This window comes from Ascaphus truei, chromosome 2 (genome assembly GCF_040206685.1).
Source record: "Ascaphus truei isolate aAscTru1 chromosome 2, aAscTru1.hap1, whole genome shotgun sequence".
Taxonomy (NCBI): Eukaryota; Metazoa; Chordata; class Amphibia; order Anura; family Ascaphidae; genus Ascaphus; species Ascaphus truei.
This window is the reverse complement of record NC_134484.1, coordinates 271,147,428-271,161,891: the sequence shown is the minus strand read 5'-3', so window position 1 is coordinate 271,161,891 and position 14,464 is coordinate 271,147,428. Positions and strand designations below refer to the sequence as shown.

Here is a 14,464-nt window from a genome sequence, read left to right as displayed (position 1 = left end):
ACGCCCACAAACGCAAATGAAAACAGTTTGAGTTTGACATGCCATTGCGCTACAAATGACATTGGCAGCGGTAGGCTCTGCGATTTAAAAAAAACTGCTTAAAAGTGGCTCTTTTTCAATAAAGCACAGAATCCAAAAAAAAAAAAAAAGAAAGAAGTTTTCCTGCTGCAGCAGCCGCCACGTTGACAGGAGGAGAGTGTAATGTGAGCAAGGAAGGGGGGAGACGGGGAATCACTGGGCTGGAGTGAAGGAGGAGGGGGAGAACAAGAGGAAATGGGCGGGGATTACACCCACTGCTGATGTGTGATCAGCAACAGACCAAGTTTGCAGTGCCCTGTACCCTCAGATACCTTGCGGAGAAGCTGAAAACCTTGCATATAAAGAAGACATGTCTTCTCCTCCCAAAGAGAAAACGGACACCAAAGCTGGCCACCTTCCTGCTGGTATATTAACCTCCTCCTTTTAGATTTCATGTGTGTTTTGTTTACTATTGAGCAGGACTGGGAGGAGGGAGAATGTACACAGGCCAGGAGGCGTCATTAACAGTGCCATATGGTGGAGGAGTTGGACAGATTAATAAGGAAGTGGATTTGCAAGCCCTTTAGCATTGCTTTTATTAGGAATCACACAGGCATAGGACATGATATCTTGCTTGTGTGTTAACCCTTTGCACCGCAAGATCTGCAAAGGATCGTTTTGCAGGGCTTTGATTGATTGACTTGCAAGTATTTGAACAGATTATGTACATTGAGAGGTGCATCTCATTTAGGGTGTATTTACTAAGCGGTGCTACACCATGAGGCACCTTATAGCCTATTCAACTGCCCCTTACCGAGCATGGCTTCGTAAATAGGGCCAGTGTGGGGAATCTAACAGCACGGTGGGTTAGGTTGATCCAGCATGTTTAGGGGTATTATTATTATTTGGGAATTGGCAGCCCTATTTTCTATTTTGAAAAGCAGCACTGGATCAACCTCTCCTTCCAATCTGCATCCTTGTTCCAATTTAACAGGAGTAGAAAAATAGACGATCTGACTGCAGTAAAGTTTGACCTCCTAATCCTGGCTCTATGAGGTCTATGTTGATGCATATGGTGTAGTTATTTTGTCCCAGAATTGCTCCACTTTTGTCTTGATACCTCTCCCCTTCCCTCTATACCTCCCTTATATCTCCCCATAGAGCCCCTGTGCGCAGAGCTGCTGACCTCCAAGACTAAATCTGTTCCTTTTAATCAGGTGCTCATCCTACCACAGAGGATGATTAGGCTTGTTATATAGTAGGTGCTGGCGCGTGCCCGGCGTTGCACATGCACGTGGCGCGCGCGTTTCTTTTATATATGTTGTAAGCGGTGGCATGCGCGGCTAGGGGGTGTGGTTAGACGTCACAGCGAAAGCCGCGCTGTGATTGGCTTGGTAGCGCCACATGGCACGGCAGCAGCGCGAAATTATACATTTTCATGTATTTGCTGTGATCTGCCGTGCCACCGCTCAGTGCCGTGCGCGCGCGGCTGAAGTATAGAACGTCAGGCCTGGACACAGCCAATTCTAATTGACGCGCACAGTAGCGCCTGTGCGCACTCTATATTACGCGCCTAAGGCAGTAAAAATACAGACAGCACAATGACAAACCCGGTGTACGTTCTTGCTGACACATTTGCCTTATGCAGCACGTACTGTAGAAACTCAGCAGCTGACAGACTGCTTGCTGTTATATGCACAAATATGTTCACCTGTTAATCGTGGTTTTATCACCGTTAACTAAAGGTGTGTTACTAAATATGTTATAGGAAACCTTTCTGTCTTGTGTCCCTGCGTGTGTCAAACACGTGCTCTTTTATGAGCTCACAGCAGAGCCATTAAATGCATTCATTGCTTAATCCTTTTTGTTGCATAGGGGCAGTAACACCTGGCAGATTACTTTTTGGCAGTGAAATAGTTAAAACGTATGGTTTGGAAAGCCAGTCTAATTTTTTTTTTTTTAAATATATAGTTATACAAGTAACTTTTTTTTTATTGATCTGATCCTTAAGGGTTCCATAGACAAAATTAAGTTCCTTAAAAAAACTCTTGGTGCTGCTGAAAATTGAAAGCCATATTGGCGAAGTCAGTTGAAATTTTTTCGTCTGTTGTTTCAAGAGACTCAACTATGACTTCTATAAATTTTCTAGCAGATGATGTATTATTAGTATGTACAATATTACTTTTAAATGACTTTTTCATGCATAAATTCACAGTGTTGCTAAATATGTTGACATCTTATATTCTTTTAAATTAACAAATATAGTAATACTCAGTTAATTAAATCCCACACCATATGCTACATTATAGTGCTTAAGTACCAACATATACTTCCAAATGTGTAATATTTGCTGATCAGAAAACCTCTTAGTTAAACACATGGCCGTGTGTGTGTGTTTGTGTATATGTATATATTTTTTTTGTCTGTGTCTCTCTCTCTCTCTCTGTGTTTTTGCCAGAGAATGGTGCAACTTTTTTCGTGGATAAATACACTTCAGTGGAGTTTGTGAATCACGCAAATTATGCAAAACGTCATAGAGATGAATGTTTGTGAGAAATTGTTCGTGACTGTCAAATACAAGATAATGTGATTGTGTATGAAACATCGATACACGATTCAACAATGGTAGGCCTCTTGGCCATCTCTGCAGGAGGGGTGGGAGATTGGCAGGGAGGCATCATTGAAATGCAGCCGATTGGCGAGGTGACATATTCCAGCCATTACTGACAATGCCAGAAATGTTGACCAATCCGCACGCAGCATTTCAATAATGTGCTCCTGTTTAGCCTCTAGCGATGCCTGAGACAAATTACAGTAAGACACGTTAGGATTAATCATATGTACTGTTAACATGTGCAGCTTCTAACTGCTCCAAATGTTGGATGTTGCTTTCTCTTCCAGGCTGATGCAGAAAGGCAAAGTTAATGTGCAGCTCTGACTCATCACTTCTATTTCAATGCTAAAACATCTCATCTGAGAACTCCATTACAAGGCCTATGTGTCTGCAAGCACATCATGGGATCCTTGCAATGTTTTCTTAAGCAGTACATTTCTTTTTGTGCATCCACCCTTTTATTTGTATCATTCATGGGAATTCAACCATGTACTTGCTGCCTTACCTTTGTACAGTAAATAAAAATATCACTTGTGAGCACATGCCTCAGACAGGACATGCAAATGTGCTCACGTGGTATTTGTTATTTGCTGTACGGTGGGGGGTTTTTGTCACTTTTTTTTTTACTCATCATAACTTATTTTGTGCCTTATCTTTATGATTACTTGGAGTCCTTTTTTTTTACTCTCAATCTGATTTATAAAGATTCCCTCCTATCACAGAATCATTTAGGGAAGGGGACTTAACGCAGCAATCCCTGCAGAAGCCTATATTATAATAATAATAATAAAAAATGAACTCCTATAATGTTAGCATCCTGCTCCTTTTTAAAAAAAAAAATATTTATTTTTAAGAAAATGCTTTTTTTAGCGTTTAAAAATAATGTATTTTTCTTAATCCTATAGCTTCTGATCTCTGGGGAAGAACGCCATTATAACCTCCTGGACACTTACTATTTCAAATGTGCTTAGCTCCTGAACGTAGCATCAGATTTTAAAATAAAAGCGTCGGAAAGGGCAAGAAAAAAAATTAAATAAATGAAAAACAAAATTAGTGCGGGCTGCTGCATTAAACTGCAGTAAGTCAAACAAAGGGCAACAAATAAAGCAACTGAAGTAACTCCCAAGTCTCAATTTACATTGTTTAGAAACCTTTCCAAAAACAAGTTACATTAATTATTTATAGGGGTTGGCCATTTAAAATGGATAAGAAGCGAAAGGTGCACTGTGAGTGCTCATTTGCATGTCATTTCCCAGAATTCCTGACTATAGTGAGAAGCCTTGTATGCCAAGAAATAATGAGAAAAGCAGGGTTATGCGCGCAAGTGATATTTTTATTTCCTATGAATTATTTCAAAATACTTATACATACTTGTAAATATAAAAATAGAAAGGTCATGTATGTCGTTATCCTAGGCTTTTTTTCAAGAACCTCTGTACAAGCAAGTGTTGAATTAATATGGTATTATACATGTGCATTTGTGCCACCAACAATATCTAAAGTCGACCTCTAATTCCACCTCCACTGTTACACATGCACCACACAATATTACTTTGCTTTAGTTTCACATCAAAATTACTTTGAGGGATACTTGTTTAAGTCCCACATGCTACATATGTGTTCTATATTCTATAATACTTATTGTTTTTCATATTTGCTAATTGGGATGTAAATGAGTAAATGCATAAAACATCTCCAATTACTGTGTTAAGCAAGTGTTAATAACAGCAGGGAGTTCTTTATTTCAACTGTCGTGTAGATATAGATATATAGCTATACAGTATATCTCCAGTAAAATTACAGAATATATTTCACCAGGTGGAACCGCAACAGTCGTAAGGATGCAATCCTTCACACTTTTGATATCGTAGTAAAAGTTGCTGGTTTTATATTTGTTATACAAATTCAATCATTTATGCAGGTGAATATTTTCGCTTGGAACAGATGAGATGCCTCACAATTAAGCCAGAATTATATACTTCCTTAGTAACTCCATATGAGTTCATGTCCTGCGGTTCGTAGGTGTGTGCAGGCAATGGCATTGCTTCAAGCTCTCTTCTCGGATGTGGTGCCTCCTGCCTGTGCTAATCAGGATTGTTGCTACCAGTGGCGCAGTAATCACAGTGACGGGCCGGCCAGCTTTGGGTCATTTATTTTGCTGGCATGTGCACTGTAAATTGTTGGCAAGAAGAGGAGGACATTGTCAGAATAAATGAAACCAGGAACTCCCACTTGCAGAATTCTTTCCTTACTGTGGCGCAAATTTATCTCCACTTCAAAGCTTTAAAAGAACACCATTATTAAAATACAGTGCATTTAAGGTTTGTTTTTTCTCTTTTCTTTTAAGAATACAGTCCTTCCTTTTTTTATTTATTTTTTTTTCTCTTCCCCTTTCTTTTTTTTTTTCTCCCCTGAACCATGGCTGGGTAAAATGGATTTGCAATACATGCAGTGTTGCAGGGGGGAAAATGCAACGTCACAAAAAGTTTGTTTTTCAGACAATTTGTTTGCAGCAATTTAACATCATAATCTGTGACTTGCTGCAATACTGGAGTCACTGAGTTTATTTCATACTATTGTAATTCATGCTTCAATATTTATTTATTTTTGTTACTTTTTTATTGCTGATACGACTCAGACTGCAACTCATGATGGGTCAGAAGTTTCACTGTTAATCCTCAATAATTACTACCGTAACTGTTGATTTGCTGTCTATCAGCTCCAAGTATTCCAGATAGTTTGGTTCAGTTATTTTTTTTTTTTATACTATTGCCCATAAGCATCGGGGGATTTGAAATCCGTCTTTTCGAAATGCAACATTTTTTTTTTCTCTAACTACAGCAAGTCCCAGAATGCTTGGCTCCGTATTCTATATATAAAGAAAGCTTTAGTTAACTGGAAACTTATATACGCCGCTACTTTGAAGCAGAAATCTCCTCCCCAAAGGGTTATAAATCCTTGAATCTAATTGAATGCTTATATGCAGCAGAATGGACGAGCGTAAAGTATTGATGAGTATAACTTTTTTCCAACCATTATACTTCAGTACAGGCATACCCCACATTAACGTACGCAATGGGACCGGAGCATGTATGTAAAGCGAAAATGTACTTAAAGTGAAGCACTACCTTTTTCCCACTTATCGATGCATGTACTGTACTGCAAACGTCCTATATGTGCATAACTGATGGAAATATCGCATTTGTAACAGGCTCTATAGTCTCCACGCTTGCGCACAGCTTTGGTACAGGTAGGGAGCCGGTATTGCTGTTCAGGATATGCTGACTGGCGCGTGCGTGAGCTGCCGTTTGCCTATTGAGCGAGATGTACTTACTCGCGAGTGTACTTAAAGTGAGTGTACTTAAACCGGGGTATGCCTGTATAAGGCTGCGCTATAGTGTTGGTGACGGAGACAGCGACGCAACATCGCGTCAAAACAAATGCATTGCCGCCGTCGCGTGCGCTTATACTAAGCGCAGAGCGACAGCTTGGTCGCGATCGCTGGAAGTCTTCTCAATTTAGATTTTTCCAGCCTCAGCAGCAGCCTGCCGTCACCGGCACTATAAATGTAGCCTAAGCAAGACTATGCAACTGCCAGGCCGCAAGCCTTGATGTGGCTCTTAGATGCTGCTCCTGTAATTTTTCACACTAAAAAACTCACTAGTAAAATAGCTATATATGGTGCAGATGAAATACTTGAAAATGTTTGATATATAATAATTTTCAAGTCTTTAAATGTATCTAAAATAGTATTTCAATAAACTTGTGGTCATCTTAATTCTAATGGTTTCTGATTTTGGCTGCTTTAGAGAACTAGTTGGAGAGCTCTGATATATCGTGTGCCAGGTTGCAATTTGGTGAGGCTCAATAGGAGGCTTAACCCAGCACACACATTAGTATGTAATGTTTCATGTTCTTTTTCTATGTTGGAATGATCTGTATGTTAGAGCTGCTGTATCTTCACGTAAAGGTGAGTTGCATAAAAATGGGAAAGGGGTGTATTCTTAATAATACTGATTTTCTTATGTCACTGACTGCAGTGTTGCACACACAATTTACAGGCAACATGCAATCTAATTTCTAGTGCCTAAATTCACACTGCACAGTCGGTGGGAATAACAGACTGACATGTTCCAACAATATAAGTGCAGATGCAGCATGATATACACACAACGCGCCAGCGGGTCAGCCACCATTTTGTGTGCACTAGCCGCCAGTGAAAAGGGCAAGGGGCCAGCGTGCTATTACACGCATCTGCTGCCGTGCACCAGTGGGATAATGCCTGCTGCATCTGCACAGTGAAGCGTGAAATCGTTTTTGGGGGAAAAAAAGATGTACTGTATACAATGGTGCAAGTTTTACAAAGGCAGTGTTATTTTGTATTTTATTTTGGTTGTTTACGTGCACTCTAATTTTTGTTTTGATCCACCTGTACCCTCGTTTTTGATGCGAGTGTACTCGCACCACACCCACATATATTGTGTGTGTGTGTGTGTGTCTGTATATCTCTCTACCCCTCTCTGTCCGTGGGTGCACATCCTTGCGCTGTTAGAGAAGAAGTTCTGCAGAATGAGGATATGAATGGCACTTCAGTGATCTTGTGAGAAAACAACCCGTTTTCTTAAAGTGATCAATGTTTTTCCAGTTCCAATTTATTAGAGATATGCGATGATAATGAAATTCAAATGCCAGTGTAATACTTACCTTGGATAGTGAGTTGTTTGCTAGGATGTACTACTCTGTCCCTCTTTTTGTCGTCCTATTTTTGCGCTTTGGTCTTTTCTTCTTGTGCACTTTATCTTCAAAACATGGCGGCTTGAATGCAAGACAAAATTACTTTTAAATTAATTTATGATTATCTTGGGACTCCGTAAGCCTTATAAAGTAGATTTTGTATTAGGGGTCCTCAACATGTGTGTATAATTTTATTTATATAGTGCCAACAATGTATTGAGTGCTTCACGAAATGACAATAGCAAATAAGTAAATTACACATTGGCGATAAGTGCAACAGGTAAATAACAACCCAAGGGTAATTAACCCGTTGCACTTGTACACGGGCGAATTAAAGGGGGATAGTTACCAGAGATTTAGAAATACAATAGAAACTTTCAAAGTGCAGAAGGGAAGCATCTTGTAGAGAAATAGAGTAACCAGGGCAAAGGGCTATAATTAAAAGCAGTGGGGAACAGATTTGCAGGAAATGTGTTGCTACTACTGAAAGAAAGCAGTTGCATGAAACTGGCCACCAGAACACACTTTGTGTTAATATGTGCGGCCCTATTAACTAAGTGGTGCTATTTCACTGGACACCTTGGGCCTCGGCCAGGCAGGGAGCTGGCGCTCGTGCGCTGCACCCTGCTCGGCCGGGTGATTCGTGGCCGGCTAGGTGCACGTGCTTCTGGGGGCGCGGCCACGACATCACGGAGCTGGTTCTCCCTTATTGGGTGAACCACTCACGTGGCGCGCTTGCGAGCAGCAAATTCAAATTTGCTTGCTCGGCAAGCAGCTAAGCGCCGAGCAGGCGCACCCGCCCGCTCGGCACCACTTGGACGAGGCCTTACAGTTAGTTCATTGACGTGAGCTGTTATAAGGTGTCTTATGGAATAGCACTGCTTAGAAAAATGTAAGCCTTGGAGCATTGTCATTTTTGTAGGGGAAATTGGCAGATTAGGTGAGCCACATTGCCATCACTTTCTATTTTTCTGTTTACACAAACCAATAAAAAAAGTAATCGCCCTTTTATACCAATGATTTATTTTTACTAACTGATTTTTATTTCATTACAATGTTATCAATATGACAACCTCAGTTCAATTTGGAGGATCAAAAGAACATACAGGTTGCACAGCCAGTACTTATAGTATATATATTTTAATATTGAGTGCTTTATTTGATTTTGAGGAGAAAAAATGAAATAAACGAATGTGCCTATCCAAAGGTAGAAAGGTTATTATTGCCCCATATAAAGCATGACAGTCATCTTATGACCTTTGAAAACCCTTAGCATGAAACTGAAGGGGGGAAAACATGTTCAACATATAAGGCTTTGTCAGGAATCAACCTCAACAGAAATTTTGTTTTTCTTTTCATTGTTTGCACTTTAAAAATATGATTGAGACCTTATCAAGTAATCCAGGAGGTCGGTTCAATGATTCAAGAATTTTTTTCCTGAGATCAGCTTTCGTAGTCTGCTACCGTGCTGTTTTCCATGTGACATCTGGACGGTGACTTTGCTGTAAGAAACAAGGCTCTGGGGGGAAGTTGTTCACAGAATCGCACCTTGCTACGTTTAAGTGTATAACATGTACAGTAGTGTTGCTCGCTCTCTATAATAAAATTACATTATTAACATAGAAATAAATATTTCCTAATCAGGTTTTCTTTTATATATAGAAAAGAAAGTGGAACTGTGTGTTACCAGTAAAAAAGTAGTGGGAACAGTACTCTGAGATTATAAATGAAGACAAGTAGTAGTACTAGAGTGGCCAACTCCGGTCATTGACTGAGCTACCTGTGTTGAAGCAGGGATATCCTTGAAACCTGACCTACATATTGGTGGTCCTTTTTAAGGACTGGAGTTGGCCACTACTAGCATAGCACCAGGGCATTTTTTGTGACTGTACTGTCCACTACTTCCTTTTCACCTACTGCCAGGTTTTTCCCTGCCTGCTGAAGGGAGCAGGGCTGTTGCTACACACAGTCAATCCCTTCCGCCCCTGCCTGTTCCTCCACCCCCTGCATTGGCCGAGCTCCACTAGGTTGCGCTTATAGCGACGGCGACGCAGCTGATGCCATTGCAATAGTTGTAATTTAAGTTTAGGCGACGTCGCTGACTACAAGGCCAGTGACGTCATAAAAGGGGAAGGCAGAGGGACGGAGAAGTTCTGATTGGCCACAAGGAGAGATCGTCGCCGAAAAAAATCAAATAACCGTGACTACCAGATTTTTGGTTGCGCTGTCGCTTGGTCGTGCCATTTTGTGCACTATAAGCGTAGCCGACACTATAAGCGCAGCCTTAGAGGGGGGAACTGTGTGTGTGTGTGTGTGTGTGTGTGTGTTTTCTCTCTGGTAACACCTTCCCACTTAGCCCCCCTCATTTTCTGCTCCCACTCTGCAAGGCCACCAACATGGGGAGGTGGACGGCCGTGGTCACTAGTCCTAAGCCTCGAAAGTGATCTGTGTATTGACACCTCCACCATCTCCCCCCTTTTTTTTTTTTTTTTTACAAGAATGCACTGCATAGCACCATCACACTTTGTCCTCTATTTGTTTATTTGATTTGCTTGAATTATTGTTTCAGTCAAAGCTGGAGGTATGCGGATTGTGCAGAAACATCCACATACACCCCACGTAGAAGTGAAAGAGGAGAAGGAGAAGGATAATGAGGAAGAGAACTGGGAAAGTGGCATCGCGTGAGTACCCTCTTATGTACACAAAATCCACATCAGGCAAAATAATGTCAATTACCATTGTGTGACTCTCCCTCACTTGAAATCCACATACCGTAATTCAAAGCACAACAGAGGATGACTGCAAAAACAAAAACTTTCTCCACTTACAGAGGCCATTAAACAATGTGAGGTCTCCAAGAATTGCTGATTAACCTGTCTTGTAACACTTTTTAAAGGAACTGTCACTCCTATGACGAAAGTGGACTAAGGGAAGGGTCATGTTTACTAAGTTACATTCAGCTGACTTACACCTTTAAAAAAAATAAAAATGAATATCTATATATCTCTATATCAAAAAGACAGCGGGCTCCCATTGCAAAATACTGCAAAGTAATATTTAATAGGATACTAAAGTGCATAGATTACAGCCACCCACAATGTTTAGAAAGATATACGCAAGGAAACTCAAATGTAGAACTCTGAACTTCACCCTAACTCCGCCATCTGGCGTGGAGAGATACCGGCAAACTTCCGCTTGAGGACGCCATTAGTGTATCTCCACACTATTCCTTCTATGGGTCAAATCTCACGATGTTGCAAATGTTACCTGGGGATACTCAATGATACTCACATGACCGGCAGATTCAGCTGCTTAATCACTGCTGGTAGAGGATCCACGTAGACACACACAGTGTAGATAAGTGTTCATAAATTCATAAGTCCTTGTCCTTAACCCTACGCGTTTTGTCGCATAAAATGAGACTTCATCAGGGAGTAATTAGCTGCAGGTTAGGTGATCATATATAGCTTAATACTTAATTGCTTAATTGGATACACACTGAACCTACAAACAGACAAACAAAACAAGGTGTCTGCTAATTGGGAAACAGCCAATACAAAACAAACTAACAACTGGGGGAACTACAAAACAAGTCACCAATGCTGAAATTCAAGAATAATATAAATAAAATAATTTAAAAGTACAGTAACATGTGGTTGTATATGAGTCTACTTAAGAGCATGTGTAAAAAATATATACATGGCTTCTAAATAATCATCATATAAATTCAATACAAACACAAGCAATATGCAATACTGTATGATATAAAATACAACATGATTTAAAATACATTACATGTAGCAATGTGCTAAAAAAATATATAGTAAATATATAAATACATTACACTTGCATAGTGCTATATTTTATAAATATAAAAAAGAAAGGTATGATGGGACCAAAAAGCGCGTTGAAAAACGAAAGGAACTGAGGCTAGATGAGTGTGCTGGTGACAATATGCTCATTAAAACCCTTGGGGGGCAATGCATCTAATGTATAGATCCAGAAGGTCTCCCGAAGGCATAACCTCCTGAATCTATCACCTCCCAACAGGGACACCGGAACACTCTCCAAACCTCTGATGGTCATTGATGGTGGATCTTTGTTGAAAAACATTACTTGAACTCATGAACACTGTTATCTACACTGATCAAACTATCCCCCCCGTGTGTGTATGTGGATCCGGCAGCTGAATCCACCGGTCCTGTGAGTATCATTGAGTATCCGGGTACCATAGGCAACCTTCGCGAGATTTGGACCATAGAAGGAATACAGTGTGGACACACACTCCTGGTATAATCAAGCGGAAGTTTGCCGGTATCTCTCCACATGGCCTCAGCACACCAGATGGCGGAGTGAGGGTGCAGTTCAGAGTTCTACATTTGAGTTTCCTTGCGTATTTCTTTTTAAACATTGTGAGTGGCCGTAATCTGCTTTTGGGTTAACCTATTGTGTCTGTCTATTCCATCCCATTCCTTGTCAACATCCTTTGTTTTACATGTTTGTTTAGTGTTTGTATTGTCAGTCACTCAGTGCTCATTTTCTATTTTTTTTTTTTAAACGAAACATACTCTTCAGGCCATTTATTACTGCCTTTCATCTGTGCAGTGGTGCAAGCGCAGCAGCATTTTTCTTTTTGCTATATATCTTTATCTATCTCATTTACATTTCTGAGGGCGCTTCATATAAATAAATGTGGTCCATCCTGCTACTAAAAGATACTTTTGTGTGTGCATATATGTAATAATTGTTAATGTTTTATAGCGTATCTCTATTTTGCTATAGTGACAATTTTATGTATGACATTACTTTTAATAGCAATTTGGTGTAGAGATTTATTTCTTTATGCTACAATTAAAAATTATTTATTTAATATCTACAAAAATCTGTGGTTTAATGTCATAGTTTTAATTACAAATAGGACACAGTGAATTGTATTATTATTATTCATTGTAATTACTGTAGCTTTCAATAGTATATTGCAGAGGTTATTAATCCACGGGCTCCTTTTTTTTTTTTTTTAAATCATATTGTTGGGGACCACTGGTAGCTCACTATTAGTTTAATGCTGATCAGCAGTATGGAAATAGCCGTGTTAGTCCAGTTGCGATAGTGCAGAATAAATGAGTTCTTCAGTATTGGGTGATATTTTTTTTTTATTTGGACTAACAATTTATGTCATAGGACAAGCTTTCGAGAGTTCTCTCTTCTTCAGGTCGAGCAATACTGATATACAAAGGAATCTATGGCTAAAACAGTGTAGGGAAAAAAAAAAAAAAACAGATATGTACTGTAGATAAAGTAGGGTGTTAAGTGTTTGAAGCCAGGGGAGGGTGACAAGGAAAGATATGGAGGGGGGGGTGGGGAAAGAGTGTGACTCTATAAACAAACTTAACTTAGGCGCCGGGCCCGCTGCGAGGGGGGGCCGCAGCGCTGTGGCGAGTGTTGCTCCTGCTCTCAATAGAATTGAGAGCAGGACTCGCGACGGAGCACTAAGCCGCGCCCCCCGGCGGTTCAGCCAATGAGGGCGAACCTGCTGGGTGACGTCATGGCCACGCTCCCCCACCCCCCCGGTGTCTCTTCCGGGGAATCGGCTGCACGCGCCGCCAGTCTCCCGGGCGTGCGTGCAGCGGAGGTACTGGGGCCTCAGCCTTATGCACAGTACTGAAAGGCACACCAATCCTATGGTGTAGCAGCTAGGGAATTGCTACCAGTGTATGAAGTGTATACACAGGTCAAAAAAACAGTTTTTTAACCCCTTAGGTGCTCAATAGAAAAAAGCGGGTGGTGCTGTGAGCCTTTAGAAGGATAATGTCATAAGATCCACACCACACTGCTATATGAAGCAGCATGAAAATATAACCTAATGTCTTTCCCAGCGGCTGGCTCAGAATGAGCTCCAGAAACGCCGAGATAGAAAGACTCACGGTTAGTTGGTGGTGTGGTATATGTGGTCTAGTTGTGATCCTCCGTGCCTCGTTATCTTCTGTCACTTAGGCCAGATGAAGTAGCCTTGGCTCCCGTATGGAGCGTGGATGATTCCGCCGCCAACCCTCCTGCAACAGAACAGTCGCAGAGGGCGGTCACATGACCGGCGGCTCAGGCGTCGCTCCAGAGTGACGAGGAACAGCGTGGGACCAGCGTATAGGCTCAGCACCAACCCGGCGTGCCTGCAGTGAATCGTAGATAGGGAAATCCTCCAGCAAACAGGACAGGTAAACGGCAGCACAGCAATGGATGGAGAGAGGCTGATGGTAAGTTAAAAACAGACTTTATTCAAACAGCGTGCTGTCAGGTCCTCTGACGCGTTTCGGCCCGTAGGATCTTTGACAAAGGTCCTACGGGCCGAAACGCGTCAGAGGACCTGACAGCACGCTGTTTGAATAATGTCTGTTTTTAACTTACCATCGGCCTCTCTCCATCCATTGCTGTGCTGCCGTTTACCTGTCCTGTTTGCTGGAGGATTTCCCCAGTGTATGAAGTGTCATGGGTTCGGTATGGTAAAATATTTTGTGTAGGGGGGAGGCGTATGTATGCATGTATGTATGTATGTGTGTGTGTGTGTCGGCAGTAAAGTATTGAATGATTAAAAAAAAAAAAACCATGGCGACATTTTTTAATTGGGAGCGCGTTGTAGCGGATCGCGCTATAACGGAGTTGAGCTGTATATTCATATTGCCTTTTATGACATTGACCAATGTGCATGATTATTAACATATGTGATTAAAACAAGGCGACACATCATAGATGCAGAACTTGCTGCTTTTGTTATGGCTGTTGTTGTGTGGACTAAGAGAAATTAAACATTAACACTGTATACTAGGAAACATACTGACACTGGATGTTTCTACAGAACAGAAGTATAATCAGCTTAGTAAATAATATATATATAGATATATGAAATACGTTCCCGAACACCCAAAATGAGACTCCTCGTGACCGTCAAGCCACTGCACGAAGTCTGTATTGTGCAGGAGCAGGTAACTGCAGCTAGTCGCCGTGCGACTTCAGTGGGAGCGGGGTGCGAGTATGCCCTGCGCATGCACGTCAGCCGGTGGTGCCGACGTGCGCGTTTTGAGTGCAAAACACTTTCTCAAGGCA

The 14,464-nt window shown here is 41.2% G+C and overlaps 1 protein-coding gene across 2 annotated transcripts in view; it reads left to right on the top strand.

Moving 5' to 3' along the window:
* Nucleotides 1-258: 258 nt before the first annotated feature.
* Nucleotides 259-14,464, top strand: part of DAP (death associated protein) — a 63,661-nt gene continuing 49,455 nt past the window's right edge. The window contains exons 1-2 of one of the 2 annotated variants that reach the window (XM_075586228.1): nucleotides 259-443; nucleotides 9,936-10,047. In XM_075586228.1, coding sequence (XP_075442343.1) covers nucleotides 389-443; nucleotides 9,936-10,047 — 167 coding nt within the window. In that variant the 5' untranslated portion in view covers nucleotides 259-388. The remainder of the gene's footprint in view (nucleotides 444-9,935; nucleotides 10,048-14,464) is intronic. The other variant, XM_075586229.1, reaches the window with a different exon arrangement.